The sequence below is a fragment of the Dipodomys spectabilis genome, unplaced genomic scaffold (assembly GCF_019054845.1).
Source record: "Dipodomys spectabilis isolate Male_0828 unplaced genomic scaffold, ASM1905484v1 ptg000163l, whole genome shotgun sequence".
NCBI classification, from domain to species: Eukaryota; Metazoa; Chordata; class Mammalia; order Rodentia; family Heteromyidae; genus Dipodomys; species Dipodomys spectabilis.
Genome location: NW_024870840.1, coordinates 10,576,043 through 10,601,423, shown reverse-complemented (window position 1 = coordinate 10,601,423; position 25,381 = coordinate 10,576,043). Strand labels below are relative to the sequence as shown.

General features: G+C 39.2%; 1 protein-coding gene across 1 annotated transcript in view; it reads right to left on the bottom strand.

Moving 5' to 3' along the window:
- Positions 1 to 25,381, bottom strand: part of Apaf1 (apoptotic peptidase activating factor 1) — an 86,710-nt gene that overhangs the window by 18,845 nt on the left and 42,484 nt on the right. The window contains exons 15-21 of the mRNA XM_042693265.1: positions 24,096 to 24,227; positions 22,585 to 22,710; positions 17,672 to 17,833; positions 10,885 to 11,013; positions 8,047 to 8,172; positions 5,946 to 6,065; positions 3,283 to 3,399 (exon numbers count right to left, since the gene is read on the bottom strand). Coding sequence (XP_042549199.1) covers positions 3,283 to 3,399; positions 5,946 to 6,065; positions 8,047 to 8,172; positions 10,885 to 11,013; positions 17,672 to 17,833; positions 22,585 to 22,710; positions 24,096 to 24,227 — 912 coding nt within the window. The remainder of the gene's footprint in view (positions 1 to 3,282; positions 3,400 to 5,945; positions 6,066 to 8,046; positions 8,173 to 10,884; positions 11,014 to 17,671; positions 17,834 to 22,584; positions 22,711 to 24,095; positions 24,228 to 25,381) is intronic.

The following is a 25,381-nucleotide window of genomic DNA, read 5'->3' as shown; positions in this document are numbered from 1 at the left end:
CTTTTTAGTGAAAAATTAAAGCTAAGTATCTCATACTTTCCTGCCTGAGCTGATTTCAAATGTGTGATCTTCAAATCTCAGCCTCTTGAGCAGCTAATGATGATAGGTGGGGGCAAACTAATTTCCATTTTATAGGTGAAAAATAGATTATAATTAGCTAGGCACTGGTGGCTCATGTCTGTAATCCTAGCTACTCAGGGAGCTAAGATCTTAGGGTCAAGGTTCAAAACTAGCATAGGCAAGAAAGTCTATGAGATTCTCATCTCCAATAAACTACCAGAAAGCTGGAAGTAGAGCTATGGCTCAAGTACTATAGCACCATCCTTGAGGGATAATGTTACTACTACTGGACAGTATCCAGACTCTGAGTTCAAGCCCCACTACTAGCAAATTTTAAAAAAGAAGAAAGAAAAGGGGCTGGGAAGGTGGCTCAGTGGTAGAGTACTTGCCTTGCAGGCAAGAGGCCCTGGTCCGATTCCTCAGCACCACATAAGCAGAAAAAGCCAGAAGTGGCACTGTGGCTCATGTGGTAGAGCGCTAGCCTTGAGCTGAAGAGCTGAGTAACAGTGCCCAGGCCCAGAGTTCAAGCCCCATGACCGACAAAAAAAAAAGGAAGAAAGAAAAAGGGAAAAGCACAACAAAGCAACAACAACAAAAACAATGTGGTGCTGAGTTGGTGCCAAGGTACAGGAAAAGGGAAGCAAAAACCCTTTCAAAGTAATAATGCACAACACTCTGAGAGATGAGCCTGCAAAGGAAGACAAAGGTCTACGTGTGAATGTATAATCGTCCTCACTCAACAAACAACCATAACATACCTTCTCAGAAAATCACCCATCTTGTTAATAAATTTTTCACAATAATGAAGAAAATGTAAGCTTTTTTTTTTTTTGGGGGGGGGGGGTGTCCGGTCATGGGGCCTGAACTCTGGGCCTGGGCGCTGTCCCTCAGCTCTTCAGCTCAAGGCTAGCGCTCTACCACTTGAGCCACAGCGCCACTTCTGGTTTTTTTTCTTTTTGCTTACGTGGTGCTGAGGAATCGAACCCAGGGCCTCATGCATGCAAGGCAAGCGCTCTACCACTGAGCCACCTTCCCAGTATAACCCCTGCTTTCACTGTATTTGATGTCGGTATAATTTGTGGAGGGGAAGGGGAAAAACAAATTGTTTAAATAGGGATACAGGTGGACCCATTGCAATAATGAGATGTACAAGTCGTTATGCCGAAAATGAACTTTACAACTGTGGTGTGGAGGGGGGAGTGGGGAGGATTGGGGGGGGGGGGGAGGATGGGAAAGGAAGGGAAGGGGAAACAAAGGAGGAGGCTACAATGCTTGATAAGAAATGTACTCATTATCTTGCCCATGTAATGGTAACCCCTCTGTACAGTATTTTCACAATTAAAAAAAAAAGATTCCTCAACAGCTGTAATAAATAAATAAATAAATAAATAAGAGACTAACAGTGGAACAATTTACTAGGGGATTCTTAAATTTATACAGTCTAATATAAATATAAAATGTTATGCATTGAATAAAATCTAGAACCAAATAAAATTAAATTGTTGCATTGAAAAAAAAATGTAAGCTCCTAACTCTGAATTCAAGCCACAATAATCATAGAAAAGTCATAGCAGCATTGGCATCACTTGCCTCCTTTTCTGAACGTAAGCATTTACTCTTCAGGGGGAGACTGGACTGAAGAATATCTGCATGATTCCTAATAAAAAATGAGCCACAGTAAAATAAATGTGGCTAGTGTTATGATTAATAAATATATAATGATTAATATAACACTATAAATACATGATAAATAACTTTCAAAGTCTAGATAAGAAAAAGTGAGGTGTATTAAAATGTGAGGCATTGTTCTAATAAAAAATCACCTTTTGATTTTGTAAAAAAAGAAAAAGTGAGTAAAATTAACGTTCTTTTTTTTTTTTGTCGGTCATGGGTCTTGAACTCTGGGCCTGGGCGCTGTCCCTCAGCCCTTCAGCTCAAGGCGAGCGCTCTACCACTTGAGCTACAGCGCCACTTCCAGTTTTCTGGTGGTTTACTGGAGATAGGAGTCTCACAGTCTCTCCTGCCCGGGCTGGCTTTGAACCACGATCCTCAGATCTCAGCCTCCTGAGTAGCTAGGATTACAGGCGTGAGCCACCAGCGCCCTTAAGACTCTTATCTCCAATAAACCACTCAGTAAACTGGAAGTAGTGCTATGGCTCAAGTGGTAGAGAGCTAGCCTTGAGCTAAAGAGCTGAGGGACAGCACCCAGGCCCAGAGTTCAAGCCCCACAACTGACACACACACGAAAAAACAAAACAAGAAGAAGGAAGAAAGAAAGAAATTATACAGCTGGGGGAGAAACTGCAAGAGAGCGACATTGTCCAAAAAGAAATGTACTCGTTACATGACTTATATAACTATAACTTATCCTCTCTATATTACCTTTCTAATAACAATTAAAAAAAAAAAAGAAACTATACAGCAAGGCAAAAATATGCTTTTGTTATGCATTTTGAATGTGATGAAGACAATACTTTTATCCAAAGTGAGATTTTTATCATACTATTTTTTTTAACTTTAACTTTGTTTCTCTTATTTGGGCTTTTTAGATAAGAATTTCAGGTGGTGAACAGATGTACTTTTAACACCAAAGATAGAAAAGCAAGGACTGGTGGAACAGGCAAGCAAGGGCGGCCCTACATACTCAACAAGGCTTAATGGTACCAAAATGGAAACCACTTACACTTCACACAGCTGAGCTTCTAAGGAGGTGGAAAAAAATGCTTTTGTATTTAAGTAGAAGATAAGAAAACAACTAGGTAGAACTGGACGCCAGTGGCTCATGCCTGTAATCCTAGCTATTCAGGAGGCTGAGATCTGAGGATCACGGTTCAAAGCCAGCTAGGGCAGGAAACTCTGTGAAACTCTTATCTCCAATAAACCACTAGAAAACTCGAAGTGGTGCTGTGGCTCAAGTGGTACAGCGCTCACCTTGAGCTGAAGAGTGCAGGGAAGCGCCCAGGTCCAGAGGAGTTCAAGCCCCATGACCGACAAAAAAAAAGAAAAGAAAAAAAACAACTAGGTAGAGAAGAACCAAAAAAAAAAGCATGAGAAATAGTAGTAAAGGCAATCTAAAAAATGTATAACCAGTCAGATATGATCTATAGTCTCAACGAAATAATGATGGATCATAAAAGATTTGTTTCTAATAAATGTACAATCCCACACCTATAATAAATTTTTAGTAACTACTGTACAGCTCTGAAGACTGGAAGTGAATACCTCAATGGCTCCATCTTCATCTCCGAATGCAATATACTGAAGAGTTGGACTTAAACAACAACAGCTAACTTGAGCTTCAGTCAGGTAATCAATCTGACCTGTTTTTCCATTAATGAGCTAATAAAAAAAAATAAGACACAGTCATTAGGTTTTAAGACAATTTTTTTTGTCCTTTAGAACAGAGGTTTTCCAACTGAACAAATAAAATGCAGAGAATAACCAAGAATTCCCAGGAGAACAACATAGCCCTATACTAGTTCGGCATCTGCATTTAGCACTTTATGCTTTCATTTCATTTTGTGGTTCAATTACATTTTCATAAAATAAAACAAGCTTTAAAAGGTTTAAAAAGCAGCTGCTGTACCACCACCTGAGATCCATCTGTCTGGTTGATAATCCCACAGCAAGCTCCACACCCTATTTTCCATTTCTTCACAAAGCCTATTTTTAAAAGGTTATCGTTTGTTAAAATGCACTTGTCTAATATTTTTCAAAGGTGTTGGGAAAAAGAACTAAGACAGAAATGACACAAAAACACAACTCTAAATTAAAATGAACTTTTATATTCTCCCAATCACAATAAAATTAAAATTTTTCTACTTCTGGAGAGGCATCAAAAGACCCATTAAGTGAAGTAAGCCAGACCCAAAGAAATATAGGTCCCACGGTTTCCCTCATTTGCAATAATTAGTATATGTATAGGATAATTTTATCAGATGAGCAGAAAAGCTCAAAAGCTATGTACGTATGACCACATAAGATGATGCTAAGCAAAATGAACCCTAAGATATGGACACAAGAGGTCTTTCATTGTTGCTGTTTTTAATGTACTATGTGATTTTGTTTCTTTTGTACGTTCTTACCCCTATCCCCTGTTGTCATTATACTTGATTTTGGTACCCTGCATCTTGTATATATACATTTATCTGATTTGAGGAGGGGAAGGGGAATAACAAAATGCTGAAACAAGGACACAGGATGACCCATTGCAACAATGATACCCACAAAACATTATGTTGGAAATGAGCTTTACAAGTTGGGGGTGGGGGAGTGAGGAAGGTGGAGGAGGGAAGAGATAATAGGAGAAAAAAAAAAGAATAACTAAGGACTAGGAATGTGGCTTAGTGCTTACCTAGCATGCAAGAGGCCATAGGTTTGATTCCTCAGTACCACATAAACAGAAAAGGTCAGAAGTGGTGCTGTGGCTCAAGTGGTAGAGTGCTAGTCTTGAGCAAAAGAAGCTCAGGGACAGTGCACAGGCCCTGAGTTCAAACCCCAGGACAGGCAAAAAAAAAAAGAATAAGACTAAGATTACTGAGTTCAAGCTCCACAGCTGACAAAAAAAAAAAAGTAGTTCACGGAATCATTAGCTATGACAATGTTTGTCCCTCTCAACCCTACTTCTTTCAGATAACCAGCAGGACAAGGGAGAATGTCTCACTAGCTCACATAAAAGCCACAATGACCTGCCCTTTTCCACCTTCTGTCTTTACCGTATCTCTCTGCCTCTTCTCGTCACTTAGCTCCTTATGATACCACTTCCTATATGGCTTACTACTCAGCTGCTTCTCATAGGCTGGACACCATAAAGACAGCCTCTGCATTCAGTTTCCCATAAGATTCTCCTGTTCTTCTTACAATGCTATCACCACTTCCAGGGCTTCTCTATCAGGCAGTGCCAACTACACTGGACTTCCATTCTGAAGACATTTTATTCTGCCACTAATCTAGTGATGCTGACCTGCTATTGAATGCCACTGCTCTCCGTAGGCATCTCTTGTCCCTATTACCACCACTGGGACTCCAGTCAGTAGAGATTTCCTGATGTGTCCCATTCTTTGTTTGAGGAAAGTGGGAGAGCAGACTAGATTATGGATCCTAAAACAATTTTGATATTATAACACAAACTTTTCCTTCAATAAGTATTTATAGGACAATGTGTAAGTAAATGAATGAAACATGTATCCTTCAGATATAAAGTCTAGCTCCCTCCATCTCAGTTCTGATGATTCAGACATGCCTGAATCACTACTGTGAACAAGTCTGTGGTATTCTTAAGGTTCCATATGAATCAAGGAATGAGGTCATAGATAGCAACCAGAGAGGAACAAGGCAAAGTGAGATAGCTCCCAATTTAATTCTAAATACTGGCATATTTAACCATCAGGCTTATGTCCCATCTATTTATTCAACTTTTATTCACTGAGTAGCTATTAAGACTGTATAATTATGCCTGATCCTAAGTTCAAAACTAGCAAGAAAAATTATGAGTTCAACCAAAACAATTTTCAAATTTTCTTTTTTAAATACATTTTTATTGTAAAAATACTGAACAGAGGGGTTACAGTTACATGAGTAAGGTAATGAGTACATTTCCTATCAAGCATTGTTACCTCCTCCTTTGTTTTTCCCCTACCCTCCTTTCCCTCCCACCTCCACAACTATACTTCCCCGCCCCCCCACCTCACCACTTAAATTGTAAAGTTTGTTTTTCAACATGACATCTTGTATATCTCATTGTTACAATGGGTCACCCCGTATCCCTATTTAAGAATTTTGTTTTTTCCCTTCCCCTCCCCAAGCTGGAGAAGTGTATATACAAGATGCAGGGCACCGACATCAAACCAATTATTTTCTAAAAAACAAAAACAAAAAACACTCACTTGTAGATGTTGTCTGTTGTCAACTGCAAGGATCACTGCTTCATTTTCTTGAAACAGAACATCTACTTCTTGCTTTAACACTATAGCAGAGTTCTCACATACCTTCTTTGTTTCCCAGACCTGAGTTAAAGATGAAGAAATTAAAATAACTATATAAGTCTATCCTCTGAGATAATGTAAAAACTAGTCTTAGTGTTAAAGTAAGGTAACAAACTATGATTCACAGTTAAAATGTCCATGCTACACTTTCAATTGTTAAGATTATAATTCAACAGCAAATATTTGTTAACTTCTATCAGTATAAATCAGTTAGTATTAGGAGTTATGGCCTCTATAGCTCAAATGTCGCAGCATGAATTCTAGTTCTACATAAAGCTATAACTCTGGACAGGTTACTAAACCCAACACTACTCAAAGGAAGAACCATCTGCTATTTCTCAAATTGATACCAGATAACGAACTGGCACCAGAATATAAATTAACTATTATCAACGAACAGTCTGTAACACCAGGTTTAGTGACAGAGCTCACTGTTTTCAACAAGACCTCCTTGGTCAAGGATTTATATTCTAGCTCAAGCTTGATACATTTTAGCTAGCAATGACCTTTCAGGCATTTTCCTGGCCCGTCTGTGCCTGTCTCAGCTGCACAAAGAACTATATGAAAACTAATAAATTAATACATATACAATATGCTGTACAATGTCTAATATACAATAAGCGGTAAATAAGTTTTGATCATGATTTGTACAAAACACTGTATTAGATACTACAGGCACCTGTGTTTTTGGACTCAAAGAACCATACATAATTCTAAAGTTGTGAATAAATAGGTGAACCAGTAAAGCACTGAAAGTATAGAGTAAATCAAATCAATACTTGAAGTCAGAATTTGATTAAGCACCATAAAAAATTGACATAGAATTTTATGGCATTAAGGAAAAGAGACAGTCTTGTAAATGAGGAAGGTTTGAGGGGACTGTAGGACAGTTATGTAAGGTATTCCAAACAAAAGAAGCCACTTAAGCAAAAGACTAAAAGAAGCAAGGTGTTTGAAAAAATGTAAGTGGTTCATGGAGGCTACCTGGAAAATAAGCTGAAAAACACACTGGAACCTGATAAGACCATACTATGAAGAAGCTTAGGGGCTGGGAATGTGACATAGTGGCAGAGTGCTTGCCTAGCATGCATGAAGCCCTGGGTTCAATTCCTCAGTACCACATAAACAGAAAAGGCTGAAAGTGGCATTGTGGCTCAAGGGGTAGAGGAAGCACTTTGCCTAGAGCAAAAAAAGGTCAGGGACATTGCTCAGTCCCTGAGTTCAAGCCAGAACAAAAAAAGGAGGAGGAGGAAGAAGAGGAGGAGGAGGAGGAGGAGGAGGAGGAGGAGGAGGAGGAGGAAAAGGAGGAAGAGAAGGAAGATGTGGTGGTGGTGGAGGAGAAGCAGAAGCAGCAGCAGCAGCAGCTCAGAAATATGCATTTGCTTTGGTAAACAGGAGTGGGGTAAAAAATCTGCTTAAACAAAAATGACATAATCAGGAATGTGGGTACAGCTCAATGGTAGCATGTACATGTTTAGCAGGCATAAGGCCTTGGCTTAATTTTCAGCACATATGCATGCACACAGAGACAGACATGGTGCTGGAAAAATATATTGGAAATATCACATAGGAAAACAAGAAAGGAGACCTGGCAGACCCTCATATAAAAGAAGCAACAGGTGCAAGTTGTGAGGATCTGAATCTCAGGGTGGTAGGAATAGAAGAATAGAGATAAACAATAAAAAACGCAAAGGTAGAATCTATGAAAATTAGCAAGTAATTACATGTGGGAATTTGGGATACAGGAAAGAGCCAAAAAACTACTCTCAGGTATCAAATGAAATACATGTAGATTTAATCAATGGACTTTCCATAGCACCTGGCCCACAGTAACAAATGAACATGTCTGAATCCATGAGATTGTTATAAGCCACATGATCACACTTTCCCAGAATGAATATGAATCTAGCAGTTTCCTATTTTACTTTCCCAAAGACTGTCATCAGTTTCTTAATTTGTAGAAGGTTTAAATGTTTAAAATGAAAGTCACAGTATTTCTCACCCTGATTGTTTGGTCATCAGAAGATGTCAAAAAGGAGGATCCATCAGGGGAAAACATCACACCATGAACCCAACTTAAATGCCCTCTGCAATCAGCTACCTTTAAACAGGAGTCTATATTCCACAACTGTAGAATAAACAGAATATAGGAAATTAAATCATAAGCATTTGGAAAATAGCAAGAATGACCCAGCAATACTACTTGCACAAACACAGCCCCAAAGCATACTATAAACAATACAAATCACTTGTGTAGAAAATTATTTATTGTACTATTATGTTTTAATAGCAGAAGACTGTAAAGAACACAAATGACCATGTGGGAGTAGCTCAGTGGTTGTATGTATGCTTAGCAAGTATAAGGTCTTGCATTCAATCCCCACTACTCATTTATGTATGTATCATACATAAGGAAAATACCTTGGAAGCCACAAGGGAAACAACTGAATGAGCTACAGTTGATCACACAATACAATAATATGCAAAACAAAATAGGGAAAAAAAACTTGTAACTTACCTCTTAGATATACTGTTAACAAAAAGTAAACAGATAAATATATACCCTACACCTTTTATAGAAGTTGGAAATGAAAATATGTCAATATAGAGATGGATATATATGCATAGATATTTGCTTATATATGCAAAATGAAATACTGTTACCCATGAAGTAGGAAAAATGAGTGGGTAAGAAGGGATAAGGATAACTGAGTTTCCTCTGACTAGAATTTATTATAAAACTTTGATTTGGGATCATGAAAATGGTTTATCTATTTTTTAAAAACCTAAAAAATAATGAGATAAGCATAAGCAGCTTCCACATATAAACTATTTTTCATTACTTCTATCATCTAACTTTCATTTGAACTGACTGCAAAATCCTACAATAAATGAATGCACTAATGGTAGCATGTACACACTTCTCTTGTTATTTGTGCTCATTACAAATTGTCGATGTCTCCCACCAGTCTGGCTGTATTTTGTCCTGAGTTCTGCTCTACATTACTTAAATATATTCCAGTCTATTGAAGTATCATGTGTGCCTGGGCTCCTCTCATTACACTTTGAATTACAGACCTACTTTATGACTTCAGAACGAACAGACAAAACAAGTACTTCATCACATGTCCAATAGTTTTCATTCAGTGAATGCTATGGTTACAAAATAATCATATGAAATTTCCTCTGCCATATCTCTAGAGTCCATGCTGGGATATATGGAGCTAAAGGCCAGAAATGAAAATTATTACACAACTGAAAAATCTCCCTTGAGAATTCTTCTCTATTCCATCCTTGTTTTCTGAGCCTCCAAAGCCAAGTACCTACATTTCAAGAAAGAAGACAGTTCATAGAGCTAAGGATAATAGAGGGTAAGAACCTTAAAAGGGATCAAAAAAAACTGTCAAAATTCTGACAAAACCTAGAGGGGAAACACCAATCACATCTTCCTTGAGTATCTACAGGTAAATTCAAAGTGCCCTAGCAGAGCTAAAGCTTCTGGTTCAAGCTTTCTGCCCAAGAGAACACTGCCCCCCACACCCTACTTCTTCACACTGTATTGAAGGGACTGGTGTTCTTTAACTCACTTGCCTCTGCTTACAACAGAAAGGTTCTCAGCATGGAAAGCCTTCAGCCTACTTGTACTTCTGTCCCTAAGAATTAGGAGGAAGAGCCTACAGAGTTTACTACCAACTCTCAATCTGTTACTTCCGCACTGAACAGCTACTCAAGGGTAAGGTTGGCAAACACTCTTAAAACCTGTTGGAATAGCACGTAACAATGAAGAAATGCTTGCAACAGCAAGTAGTCTTCTCCTGAAGGGAAGCCAGTGAACCAAGTCAGTTCTCTGCTCTGCAGATAAAGAACCAGACCCCTTTCCTCAGAAGGTCAATCTCAATCAGCCTCAAGCTACCTGCTGCTCAGATGGCCCTGAGGAACCAAGTGTGGGGAAATGTATCTATCTTTGAAGGAAAGATACAATCCATTGCCTTCTGTAAAGTTTAAATACCAGCTCCTTAGGTAGATTTATTTCAGGGCTAGTTAGATATAAACTCTAAATATAAAGTTGATTAGATAAGCACAAAGTTATAAACCAGAAATAAACTGGAGCCATTTAATTTTCTAGTGCTTGGTAATGACAGTACGATGTTAACCAATTTGAAATCTAACTTCCATCTTGAATCTGAACTCAACACTTAACTTTTTATTTTTTCTTGTGCCTGTCCTGGAACTTGAACTCAGGGCCTGAACTTTTTTGCCCAAGAACACCACTTGAATCACAGTTCCACTTTTGGCTTTTTTGCTTGGTTAATTGGAGATACGAGTCTCACAGACTTTCCTGCAGGTCTAGCTTTGAATCTCGATCCTCAGATCTCAGCCTCTGAGTGCCTAGGATTACAGAGGTGAACCAGCTCATCATTTCTTTTCTTTTCGTTTCTTTTTTTTTTTTAACTGTTATTAAAAAGTGTTGTACAGAGGGGTTCCAGTTACATAAGTCATGTAATGAGTACATTTCATTTTGAACAGTGCCCATACCTATACTGTTCAAGAGATGCTATATTTTAGCTTAGGAAACCTGTGGTCATCACACTGTTTTCCCAGCCCATGAACACTCTAGACATGCTTGGGTGAACAGCACTTTCATTTTCTGTCATACTGCTAAATCAAGTCTTCAATCACTGTTAAGATAATAAATATGGCTATACAGTTTAGTATCACAAGGCTACAGGTCATTAATATATGAAGAAAATACTGTATAATTTCTCAAGCAAGCATCTTATTCCCTATTATCCTTGGATATCTGGAGACCCAAACTTACTGAAGAAATTCAACTACTCACCTCCACACAGTACTGGGACAGGGCCACCACTGCTAAATGGTTCTGAGGGGAGAAGTCACAGTACTGAATGGTGCTATGATGGCCTGTATGGATTTTTGCCGATATACAACTGGTATGCATGTCGAAAACCTGTCAACATAAATAGAGATATATATAAAGGTAAAATATTTTAACACATAAGCCAAAGCCAATAAAAAGAAAATACTGAAAGCTGTGCACCCATGGCTCATATCTCTAACCTTAGCTACCCAGGAGGCTGACATTTGAGGATCGAGGTTTGAAGCCAGACCAGATAGGAAAGTTTATGGGATTCTTAGCTCCAATTAACCACCAAAAAGCCAGACGTAGAGCAGTGGCTCAAGTAATAAAGTGCTAGCCTTGAGCAGAAAAGCCTAGGGACAGCATCCAGGCCCTGAGTTCAAGCCCTACTACTGACTCACAGACACACAAAAAATAACAGTATTAGGAAAACTGAAAGCACACATTGACTGGCATAAGCATTTTTAATTTATCTGAGTCTATGCCATTCCTTGAGGGAAGAGTCTGTCCCCAATAGTAAACAAAATTAAAGAAACACTGGAAGGAGGAGATGAAAATAGTGATTGATTAAGATGCTTTGTACATATAAATTGACATATTTAAATGACAACCAGGAAGCTGGAACATGTTTGGTGGGAGAAGGGGGAAGTTCAAAGAGAGGGTAGACAGATGAATAGAGAGAGGGAAGGTGAAGAATGCTCATCCTCTCAATTTACCTGGTTTCATTTTCACACACATATTCAATGTACATATGTGACAATGCAACAAGGTACACTGAAGAGATGAGTGGAGCTGGGAGAGACGGGAAGAATGATGAAAAGGGTCCCACTGACCAAGATGCACTGTACTCACATGCTGATCAAACCCTTTCATATAATAATTACTTAAGGATAATAAAATAATTAATAAATTGAAATGTTAAGTTGAAGCCATTTTGTACAACTATTTATAAAGAAAATCATTTTTAAAGGATCAGCTAGAAGCAAATTGAATCTAAATTTATTTTTTTAATGCCTCAAATCAAAAATAAAATGTAAGTCCTACAAAACTACCATCATTAGCCAGGCATCAGTGGCTTGTGCCTGTAATCCTAGTTACTCAGGAGGCTGAGATCTGAGGATCATGGTTCAAAGCCAGCCTGGGCAGGGAAGTCCATGAGACTCTTATCTCCAATTAACCACCAGAAAACTGGAAGTGGAGCTTGTGGCTCAAGTGGTAGAGCGCTCGCCTTGAGCTGAAGAGCTGAGGGACAGTGCCCAGGCCCAGAGTTCAAGCCCCATGACCAACAACAACAACAACAAAACTACCATCATCACTCATAAATGGTAGTACATTATTGATAATCATAAATAAGATATAGTTCAATATACTTCTATAATATGACTCATTTGACACTTTTTTTTTTTTTTCCAGTCGTGGGTCTGAACTCGGCCTGGGCACTGTCCCTGAGCTCTTTAGCTCAAGGCTAGCGCTCTACCACTTGAGCCACAGTGCCACTTCTGGCTTTTTCTGCTTATGTGGTGCTGAGGAATCGAACCCAGGGCCTCATGCATGCAAGGCAAGCACTCTACCACTGAGCCAACTTCCCAGCCCCTGACACATATTTTATACAAAGGAAAATTCATCACAAATTTTCTCTCAAGCTGGCCTAAGAGAAAAAAAATCTTTGTGAATAAATGAATGGACTAGCCAAATTAATATACAGAGCAGTTCTACCAAATGCTTGTTTATTTAAAAAAGAAAATGAACCTTCATAAATGAAGAAGATCAAAATAATATAGAGTAAAAGCTTACTAAAATGAAATTAACTCAATCATTTCTATTTCTTTGCAGAGGTACCAAATTATTCCATTATGATTAATCATTTTCTCAATTTTGAGCCAATAAAAACCTAACTTTTTTTTTTAGTAATACACCTTCTTCAATATTTGAAAGGTTTTAATATGTTCTGCAGTTTTTTTTTCCCAAATGACAAAATGATTTAAACAGTGAAGTAGGGCTAGGACGGTGGCTCAGTGGTAGAGTGTTTGCCTTGCATGCATGAGGCCCTGGATTCGATTCCTCAGCACCACATAGGCAGGAAAAATTGGAGGTGGCACTGTGGCTCAAGTGGTAGAGCGCTAGCCTTGAGCTGAAGATTTGAAGGACAGAGCCCAGGCCTAGAGTTCAGGTCCCATGACCAACAAGACAAAACAAAACAAAACAGTGAAGTATGTATGTGCATACAGTATATTGATACAGTCTAGCTGTTTAGCACCGGGCACAATCCTCAAGAAGAAAATAAAGACTCCAAGTGGGAGCTACGAAGAGACAAAGTGGGTGGTAAAGGAGCACAGCAGTGCAGGTAACAACAAAGATCAGGAAATCATATTGGATTCTTATAAAGCAGGTGCTAAGAGGGAATGAAAAAAATCTGGCAATGTGGAATATGAAGTTATCCTCATCCTGAAGTAGCAAAAGAGAAAAGATGTAACAATAGGAAAAAACAAGCAATACTAAAGTGGGGAGAGAAACAAAGGTGAAGAAGGAAAAACCAGAGTAAGAAACTAGGATCTACATGAAATTATGATTACTGTAGAGCAGTTTTATTCCAGCATGAGAAATAGGGAGCTAGCTTATAGGTTTTTAAAATAATGAGGCATTTCCTACATATATAAATATATATAATTTATATTTTATAAATACATATAAAAGTTATATTCCTTTTTCACTAGAACAGATTTTTTTTTTTTTTTGGGTCCGGTCGTGGGGCCTGAACTCTGGGCCTGGGCGCTGTCCTGAGCTCTTCAGCTCAAGGCTAGCGCTCTACCACTTGAGCCACAGCGCCACTTCCGGTTTTTTTCTTTTTGCTTATGTGGTACTGAGGAATCGAACCCAGGGCCTCAGGCATGCAAGGCAAGCGTTCTACCACTGAGCCACCTTCCCAGCCCAGAACAGATTGTTTTTTAATCTTTAAAAAAAAAACATTTCTTGCTGGGTGCTGGTAGCTCAGCCTGTAATCCTAGCTATTCAGGAGGCTGAGATCTGAAGATTGCAGTTCAAAGCCAGCCCAAACAGGAAAGTCCCTGAAACTCCAATTAACCACCAGAAAATCAGAAGTGGTGTTGTGGCTCAACTGGTAGAGTACTAGTCTTGAGCTGAAGAGCTGAGGGACAGCGTTCAGGCCCAGAATTCAAACCCCTGACCGAAGGAAAAAAAAAAAAAAAAAACTTTCCTTAGCCAGATTCCAGTGTTCACACCTATCTACTCAGGAGGCTGAGATCTGAGGATCACCATTCAAAGCCAGCCCAAGCAGGAAAGTCTGTGAGACTCTTATCTCCAATTAACCACCAAAAACCCAGAAGGGGCTGTGGCTCAAGTGACAGAATGCTAGCCTTGAGCAAAAAAAGCTCAGGGACAGCACCCAAGCCTTGAGTTCAAGCCCCCAAGACCAAAAAAAGAAAAAATAAAATTCTTTCCCTCAAAAGCACAGGCACTGATTAAAAATCCCAAAACTGTAAGGAATGAGGGAAGCAAGCAACCCAGCAAGCTTTTCCTCAACATCACTGATCATTAGAAAATAATTAAACCACAATGAAATACCACTTCCTACATAGGATGGATATAATTTTGAAAATGGAAAATAACAAGTGTTATCAAAAACACAGTGGAGGGGAAGGGCAAAAACAAATTGTTTAAATAGGGATACAGGTGGACTCATTGCAACAATGAGACGTACAAGTCATTATGTCGAAAACTAACTTTACGGGGCTGGGAAGATGGCTCAGTGGTAGAGCGCTTGCCTTGCATGCCTGAGGCCCTGGGTTCAATTCCTCAGCACCACATAAGAAAAAAAGCTGGAAGTGCACTGTGGCTCAAGTGGTAGAGCCCTAGCCTTGAGCTGAAGAGCTGAGGGACAGCGCCCAGGCCCAGAGTTCAGGCCCCACAACCGGACCAAAAAAAAAGAAAACGAACTTTACAACTTTGGGGGGGGAGGGGAGGAGGGTTGGGGGTAAGGATGGGAAATGGGAAGAGGAAACAAAGGAGTAGCCTACAAGGCTTGATGAGAAATGTATACTCATTGTCTTGCCCATGTGATTGTAACCCCTCTGTACAGTATTTTCACAATTTAAAAAAAAATCACAGTGAATTTGGCCAGGTGCTGGTGACTCACACCTGTAATCCTAACTACTCAGGAGGCTGAGATCTGAGGATCACAGTTCAGAGCCAGCCCAGGCACAAAAGTCTGTGAGACTCTTATCTCCCATAAACCACTAGAAAACAGAAAGTGGCGCTGTGGCTCAAGCGGAGCTAGAGTACTCGCCTTGAACTGAAGAGCTGAGGGATAGAGCCCAAGCCCAGAGTTCAAGCCCCACGCCCGACAAAAAACCAAACAAAAAAACAAAAAAACAGTGGATTTGGAATCCTTATACATTGCTTGTAGGAATGTAAAATAGTTCAGGTACTATGGGGAAAGTCTAATAGTTCTTTAAAATGCTAAATACAGAATTACCACATGACCCATCAGTTCTACTCACAGGTATTAAAAACATTAAAAGCAGGAACTCAAACAGATATTTATATACCAATGTTCATTGCAGTATTATTCATAATAGCCAAAAGGTAGAAATAAGAATCCACACAAAAATGAATAAATAAAATCTGATACATACAAACACATGCCATGATAGGATACTATTCTATCGCAAAGAGAAATGCAGTTCAGATACATGCTACAACATGGATGGACCTTGAAAATTCTATGTGCAATGAAATGAAGACATAAATGGACCACTTGTATGAAATACCCAGTATATGCAAATTCATAAGTTATGTTATAGGTTACCAGGGGCTGAGGTACCAGCTCAAGGCCAGCCAGAGAAAAAAATGATGCTGGGTAAGACAAAAAAAATGAAAGGACTAGCTATAATTCTATAATCCTAGCTATAGAATAAGATCTGAGGACTGTGGTTTGAAGCCAACCCAGGCAGGAAGGTCTGCGAAACTCTTATCTCCAATTAACCTCCAGAAAAACAGAAGTGGCACTGTGCTGAAATGATAGAGCATTCACCTTGAATAAAAAAAGCTTAGGGATAGCTCTCAGGCCCTCAGTTCAATCCCCATGACCAACACACACACAGGAAAGAAAGGAAGAGAGAGAGAGAAAGAAAGAAGGAAGGAAGAAAGAAAGAAAGAGACAGAGAGAGGGAGGGAGGGAGGGAGGGAGGGAGGGAGGAAAGAGGAAGGAAGGGAAGAGGGAGAGAGAGAGAGAAAAATGGGGGGAGGAAGGAAGGAAGGAAGGAAGGAAGGAAGGAAGGAAGGAAGGAAGGAAGGAAGGAAGGAAGGAAGGAAGGAAGGAAGGAAGGACAGGAGAGGACGCTCCAGTAGTAAAACACTTGTCTAACAAGTATAAAATCTGAGTTCAATCCCTGGTGGGGGGGGGGGGGGGGGGGGGCGGGGGAAGGAGGAAGATATATTCTTCTTACTCACATTTTTCCCATACCTTTTTCATTCCTTTTTGAAAACATCACAATCTGGCTCAATTGTTAATGAGTATTTATCTCTATTAGAGTCATCCTACTATATAAAACCTTAGGGATTTAAAAGTACTTTGTAAAATCACTAAATGTATTTGAAATTAGTTCCAGAAAGAATAATGCAATGATGTAAGTCAAGCCCAGAAAGACAAATGACGCATGGTTTCTTTCATATGCAGAAGCTAGAGCTAAAATATACCAGGGCATGATAAATTATATTGGACTGTAGGCATTCACACACAGTAAGATATTCTTAGGGGAGAAAGACAAAGGCACAATAACTATGTGACTTTGATCATATAAAATAACATTTATCAAAATGAACTCCAGGAAATGAAAATTTTTTTCTTTGTTGTTATTTTTGTTTTTGTCTTGTTTGTTCATTTAAGGGGGGGGCATGGAAATGGAGGGTCAAAGGGTAAACAAATGTAGCAGTGGTATTTACTAGGAAATGAACTTTACAACTTATGGGTAGGGATGGGAGAAAAAACTGGGAGTGAGGGAAGGAGTGACATTGTCCAAAAAGAAATGTACTCTTAGCCAGGCACCAGTGGATCACACCTGAAATCCTAGCTACTCAGGAAGCTGAGATATGGAGGATTGTGGTTCAAAGCCAGCCCAGGCAGGAAAGTCTGTAAGAAACTTATCTCCAATAAACTACTCAGAAAAAGCCATAAATGCTGCTGTGGCTCAAGTGATACAGCACTAGCCTTGAACACAAAGAAGCTCAGAGGCAGCGCTCAGGCTCTGAGTTTAAGCCCCAGATATAGCAAAACAAAACAAAACCAAAAAAAAGTACTCTTTACCTAATTAATGTAACTTATAACCCCCCTTTCATCATCTTTATAATAGGAGTAAATAAATAAAAATAGAATAAAAAAATTAAAGAGTGATACAGAAAGTATTCACGTTTTAAGTAACTCGAGGAACGCTGACTCAACCTCATCAATTGTACTGCAGGACTACCCAGGTTGTTAAATGTGGCTCTTGCTGTGTACCTTTCATAGCAAAAGCAGAACAAGCTGCTTCCCTGATCTGTGAGACCTGAAAGTCTTTCACGAGCAGGCCTTCCACATCCCCTAGAGTATGCCTGAAGAACTGCATTCTGGGAATCCTGTCCCCCAGATCACACAGCTAGTATAGTGTCAGAAAACAGTGGAAAATGCAAACATTATTAGAAGTTTTCATTTTCTTTATATCAGACTAAATTTGCTGTAAATTCTAATACTTACAAGGATTCTGTTTTTTGCTGCAACCATTATCCTATCACCATCAGCAGACCACGAACAACATTTCACTATGACTTCTGTATCTTCTTGAGAATCTTCTGAATTTAGGAAGAATTGTTTCACATTAATGTTTTTCCTCTCATTTGCTGATCTCACATCCCACAGCTTCAAATTAAAAAAAAAAAGAATTTTTAACAAAAATTCTGTTTTACTCTTAACTCAGATTTAAATATCATACTCTACTTAATGAAGTCTTTTTAACCTATGCAAGATTATATGTCTTTTGAATTAAGTACTTCTGGTTCATTCAGCATCTTCCTAAAGTAAAAAATTAGAAGCACTACCCAAAATGTAGAAGACAGAATGTAAAATTAGATAAAAAGTTAACAGAGTCTCGTATGGTATGGAGGAGGGTAAGATTAGGTGTTGAGTGGGTAAGAAAGAGGAGATGAAGAGTCCATTTGCTGCTGCTGCCCTCTGCTGGGCCATGCACAAAGTGTGCTCCACATGAACAATACACACAGCTGGAAGAGTACACAGGGCCCCATCCAAGCCACATTATAACCCAGCAGAGCTGCTAGAGAATATAGTCCTTAAAACTGAAAGCAGGTATGCTGAAAGGAAGCAAGCTCCTTGTATGCTAAGTAGTGCTATGAAACTAACTGGTTTTTGAAAATGGGGTACAAAACACTCTAACTTCATTCTAAATAGACCTACTTGAATAATAAAAAAAAAAAAAAAAACAGGTCTTCATAAAGATACACCTGAGGCTGGAGTGTCCCAAAGAGAAAAACATCTTTATTCTCCCAGAACTCAATGAGTATAATAATGATAATGGCTACCATGGCCAAAGCAAGAGTTAGGCAAGGAGGAAAGAAGGGGGGAAAAACAACTTGCTTCTCAAGCTTTAACTCAGTTTCCAAAGCATAGCTCCCAGGTAAAATCTGACTTGCCCAGTCAGGTACATCATTCATTCATCTATTTATTGGCAGTACTTAACCCAGAGCATCAAGCATTCTACCACTTGAGCTACATATCCCTAAACTATTTGAATTCATTTTCTTTGTTTTTCTAGACTGGTCTTAAATTCAGATCCTCTATCTCTGCCTTGAAGGTAGCATGCACCATCCACCTGGCTTTTAATTCTTTAAATTGAGAGGAATTTTATATGTTCTATGAAACATGGAAGAAAAACTAAACTTTCTCCCTTGCAACAAATGTGGATAAACTGAATAAAGTAAGAGATCACAGAAAATAAAACAGCCCAAGGTCAGGGCTCATGCCTATAAGTCTTAGCTACTCAGGAGACTGAGATCTAAGGATCTAGGTTCAAAGCCAGCCCGAAGAGGAAAGCCTGTAAGATTCTTCTTTTTGGTTAGTCATGGAGCTTGAACTCCAGGCCAGAGTGCTGTCTCAGCTTTTGCACTCAAGGTTAGTGCTATACCATTTTGAACCAAAGCACCACTTCCTGTTTCTGGTGGTTAATTGGTTAACTGGAGATAAGAGTCATCATTTTATTGGGGGTTTTTTGTGGGGGGAAGTCCTGAGGCTTGAACTCAGGGCCTAGGGCTTGAACTCAAGGCCTGGACACTATCTCTTAGCTTCTTTTGCTCAAGGCTAGCACTCTATCACTTGAACCACAGCACCACTTCCAGCTTTTTCTGTTTATGTGGTACTGAGGAATGAAACCCAGGGCTCCATGGATGTTAAGCAAGCACTCTACCACTAAACCACATTCCCAGTCTGGAGATAAGAGTCTCAAGAACTTTCCTGCCCAAGCTAGCTTCTAGCCATAATCCTCAGATCTGTCTCCTGAGTAGCTAGGATTATAGCAGGCCCAATTAACTACCCCCCAAAAAAGCTAGAAGTAGACCTGTGGCAACAACAATAACAAAAAAGAACCTTCCTTGATACTAAAGAGAAAAACAAAACATAAATGCCTTATCACCCAGAATTCAATCATATCACCCAGAATATATGAGAAATCATACCTGTTTCCCTATCAATAGGAAAAATTAAACCACAGTACTTGGATTTAAGACAGGTAAAGAAAGCTAACAATCTAATTTCATTACACCAGCCTACATTGGACTGGACTGGACTTTAGCAACTAGCCAAGCAGTGATAAAATCTCTCATATTAAGTGATAGTATAAACTATGCCAACATTTCATTTTGTGCAGATCATTGTACTGTATCTAGAGTCCCTGTGCCCTTGTATACTTTAAATGACAATCTTTACATAAAACTCACATTTTATAAATAATTACCATCAAAGACAGATCCTTATCAATATGATGTCATACAAAATGCTTAGAAAATTACAGAGCTATTGGGGCAGAAACTAATTTTATAGTCCTCATCCTCTCAGATGGTAAAAGCTTTAGAAGATTTTGACCTCGAGATGCTATTATCTAACATTATTTTGTAGGACTTCTGCTTACTACGTGTCATGTGTCAGTGCAAACCAGAGATACTAGCATCATAGCACTGTGGGAAAGCCAACATAATCTAGGCTCTCAAGGATGTAGAAATGTCTGTCCCTGGGGCTGGGAAGGTGGCTCAGTGGTAGAGCGCTTACCTTGCATGCATGAGGCCCTGGGTTTGATGCCTCAGCACCACATAAGCAAAAAAAAGCTGGAAGTGGTGCTGTGGCTCAAGTGGTAGAGCACTAGCCTTGAGCTGAAGAGCTAAGGGACAGCGCCCAGGCTCAGAGTTCAGGCCCCACGACCGGACCCCAAAAAAAAAAAAAAAAAGAAATGTCTGTCCCTGCTGCTAGTGACACTCACACTTGAATATAGAAATCAAAACCTGTCCCAAACAAATGAAGACATTTTAAGGTTTCTCTCTAGGTTTATAGAGATCTTAGTTTAATTTGAAGTGACATAGCAAGAGTTTATCATCTTTAAATATGTTTAATAAAGGCTAAAATATGCATCGTGTGATAGAAAAAGATCCCATGGGGGAATGTGGCATCCAAGCAGACAGCTTGGAGAACACTTTGTGAAGGAGACAGCCACCTTACTCTATTCCTGCACAGTAGTCTACTTCATGCCGTCTTTTCATACAAAGAATCTTAACATCAAAAAGAGAGTGCTAGCCTTGAGCTGAAGAGCTGAGGGACAGCGCCCAGGCCCAGAGTTCAAGCCCCATGATCGACCAAAAAAAAAAGAGAGAGAGGAGGAATGTCCAAGGCTATAAGCTCTGGAATCAGTATAAAGTACAAAATGGAAAGGAAATTTAACAAAAGAGGAAAACAAAATCTGATTATAGCATAAGTTACCTGAGTTCCTTATCTGTAGCATCAGGTAAAAAGTCCTCATCTGCTCTCAAAACACCCTCTATGTGGCTGAGTGCAGCTGAATGCAGCTGTGGTCCCGGCCACTTGGGAGAGTACAGGAGAATCATTTGAATCAAGGAGTTTCAGGCCATCCTGGCCAATAATATAGTGAGACCCTGTCTCCTTAAAAGCAAAGCAAAAAAAAAAAAAAACTCTGTATAGAATTTTGTCATTTTATGGTTCATTTATTCACTTACCCTCTTCTCTCACTTGATTCTGAATAACTTCAAGAAGTTAGGTAGTACACTTTTATTTTTAGCACTGAAAACACAAATACTGGATGCTAGGGGGAAAACAATGGAGGGGGTAACAATGCTTAATAAGAAGTGTACTCATTACCTTACTCATGTAACTGTAACCCTCTGTATAGTATCTTTACAATAAAAAATAAAAAAAAAAAAAAAGAAAGAAAAGAAAGCACAAATACTGGACTAAAGGCATGGTCCAAACAATAGATACTAGCCATGAGCCTGAAACCTAAGGAAGTATATGAGGTCCTGAGTTCAAGCCCTGGTATCGATGCCAAAACAAATGAACAAACAACAAAAAAGAAAAACACTAAGCAGATGGAAAAACAAAAGTTATTAAATTCAGAGAAAAGTGTTTGAAAAAGGGGGGAAAGTTACTATATATTGCTATATTGATTAGTCACAGTGATAATAAAAAAAATTGTTCCATGATTTTTGTTATCAAAATCACAAAACAGCTGGGTATCAGGAGCTATAATCCTATTTTAGTACTATATAATCTATAAACTATATATATAGTTGGATGCATCATTCCCCCTATGGGATCTTTTTCTATCACACGATGCATATTTTAACCTTCATTAAACATACTTAAAGATGATAAACTCCCGGGCGCTGGTGGCTCATGCCTGTAATCCTAGCTACTCAGGAGGCTGAGATCTGAGGATCACGGTTCAAAGCCAGCCCGGGCAGGAGAGACCGTGAGACTCCGATCTCCAATAAACCACCAGAAAACCGGAAGTGGCGCTGTAGCTCAAGTGGTAGAGCGCTCGCCTTGAGCTGAAGAGCTGAGGGACAGCGCCCAGGCCCAGAGTTCAAGCCCCACAGCCGACAAAAAAAATAAAATAAAATAAAAAATAAAGATGATAAACTCTTGCTATGTCACTTCAAATTAAACTAAGATCTCTATAAACCTAAAGAGAAACCTTAAAAAGTCTTCATTTGTTTGGGACAGCTTTTGATTTCTATATTCAAGTGTAAATGTTACTAGCACTATAATATATAATTATATAATATTATAGTTATAGTTTATATATATTTATATACTATATAATTATAGTGTCTATAATCCTAGCTACTCAAGTCTGTCTGACTCTTACCTCCAATTAAGTACCAAAAAAAAGCCAGTAGAATTGTGGCTCAAGTGACAGCGTACTAGCCTTGAGTGAAAAAAAAAAGCTCAGGAAAAGCACCCATGCCCCTGACTGTCTTCAAGCCCTAGGACCAGCAGAAAGACAGACACACACACACACACACACACAATTCATTATCAAATCTTAAGACTTTCTATAAAATCATAACCCATTTTAATGATGCACAAAGGCTTACCTTTAATGTTCCATCAGCTGAACAACTAGCCAAAAGCTCATCATCTGGTGAAAATTTGCAGTGATTGACTGAATTTGTATGGCCAAACAAAGTATTTCGACATTCTTTTTGATTCAAATCCCAAAGCTATTTGAGAAAAATTAAAAGATAAAATAAAAAACCAGTACTGGAGCCAGGCATGATGCCATGTACATGTAGTCCCTACTTCTTGGAAGGATCACTTGAGTTCATGAATTCTCAACTGGTTCAATGGTCATTTCTAAGATTTCCCAAACCTTGGGACTACTAACTAGGCTAAAATCGTGTGTGTGTGTGTGTGTGTGTGCGTGTGCGTGTGCGCGTGTGCGTGTGTGCGTGCGTGCGTGCGTGCCAGTGAACTCTGGGCCTTGAGTTCATGAATTCTCAACTGGTCCTTGGGACTACTAACTAGGCTAAAATTGTGTGTGCGCGCGCACACACACGCCAGTGAACTCTGGGCCTCACACTCTCACTTGGCTTTTTCACTCACAGCTAGCACTCTACCATTTGAGCTATGCCTCCAGTTCCAACAATAAAAATCTTTTATTGCCTAAGAAAAGTTGTTTATAACTTGAGTGGATGAGTAGGGATGGGAGAACAATGGAAACGGTGACAAAGACCTATTCCAGTGTGTAGGTCTTGGAGCTGGAACTCAGGGTCTGGGCGCTGTCCCTGAGCTTTTTTTGCTCAAGGCTAGCACTCTACCACTTGAGCCACAGCTCCACTTCTGTCTTCTTGGTGGCTAAGTGGAGATAAGAATCTCACTGACATTCCTGCCTGGGCTGGCTTCAACCTGTGATCCTCAGATCCTCAGCCTCCTGAGTAACTGAGATTATGTAAGAGTCATTAGCCTCTGACACCGGGCAAGAACTATTTTTTGAATCATGCTACAGTTATGATACAAATAGAACTGACTCTACCTCTTTTTCCCTATCATTACATGGTTAAACTTGTGACCTTAAACAATCCAAGGATTCCATTCTACTGGTCACTGGGATTAGAAAGCAATGATCATAAGTCAAATGAGATGAATTAGCATCTTCTCTAATATTAGATTTATAGGATTGGGGAAAGGGCATGTTTCTCTAGTTCTGTAATAAGGAGCTACAAAACCCAAGAAAACCTGAGCTGAGGGTGATCACATTTCCAGTCACTCAGGATAGCATCACTGAACAACTGAGAGGGAAGGCGAACCTAGAAATGGAGAAGAACTTAGAGCCTAAGACCATAACTGAAGCATCTAGAATCAGTACGCACTAATATTATCTCTTTGTTGTTGCTGTTGTTTAAGTAAATATAGAAGTTTCTAATACTGTGACAAGAATAGCCGACCAAAAAAAAAAAAAAGAATAGGGGGAAAAAAGCCCCATCAAGGGGCTGGGGATATAGATCAGTACTACAGTATTTGCTTAGCATGAACAAAGTCCTAAATGCAATCCCTAAGCACAGGGCAGGGGAAACACAAACACCTAATTTTCAATATTCACACTTACTTTGAGGAAGAAGTCACTTGACCCAGTGGCTAAGAGAAGGTGAGTACTGCTGTTAGTGAAATGGCAGCAGTTGACTTGCTCTGAGTGCTCATCATAGGTATGTACTAGTTGCCCAGTCACGGAATTCCAAATCTAAAGAGAACAAAGAAAATAAAAGTTTATAATAATTCATGATTCTCAAAGGGATAACAGGAAGAAAGGCAAATATAAATCACTTTGTAGATGCTATCTATCTTGTTATAAAAGATTTTTTTCATCCAATATGATGCTAATCTCCGCTTTCTCAAAATACAGCAATATTCTGCTTCAAGTTTTATAGGTTACTGCGAAATCCGCACATATCTTCTCCTTAGCACAAATAGCAATGCATGATAATGCTCATTTCCCATTTGTAGTGAAAGACAGCAGTGAAGAAGTCCTATAAGAGAATCACATCATGGACTTCAGATCTGGTGAAGGCTAAAACACAACTCTACCACCTATAATCTGTGTATCCCCCATTGAGCCTGAGCTTTCCTGCATGCCAGTTCTCTCCTCTAAAAAATCGAAACACTGTACCTGTCCTACAAAACTCAACATATCAAATGAGATAATGAACATGGTGCACGTAGAACCCACGGTACCACATGGGTGGTAGAGTAATTGTTTACTAGACTGCACAAAGCCCATAAAAACAAAAGAAAGGAAGAAAAAAGTAAAGAAAGATAGTTCAATGAGGAAAAAAAAAGTTCAAAAGAAAACTAGTTAGCAGGGGCTGGGAAGGTGGCTCAGTGGTAGAGTACTTGCCTTGCATGCCTGAGGCCCTGGGTTCGATTCCTCAGCACCACATAAGCAAAAAGAAAAAAAAAAGCCGGAAGTGGCACTGTGGCTCAAGAGGTAAAGTGCTAGCCTTGAGCTGAAGAGCTGAGGGACAGCACCCAGGCCCAGAGTTCAGGCCCCACAACAGGACCCCCCCCCCCCAAAAAAAAGAAAACTAGTTAGCAGCCTTATTGTCATTATTTAATGTGAGCAAAATCAAGTGCCTTCATCTCTGAATTGGTTTTCCCCATCTGCAAAATGGGATCAATACTTATTTACTTTGCAAGTTGTAGTGAGAAACTGATAATATAACACAAATAAGCTGGTAGTATAAAACCTTTCAGTTAAAAATAATTATCATTCTGTTAATATGTAAGAAAAGCAAAAAGTCTGATACATATGACAAAATTATCTGATAAATCTCTACTAGAACTTGGACTTTTTATTTAAAAGTATTTTTTTGGGGCGGAGCACCAGTGGCTCATGCC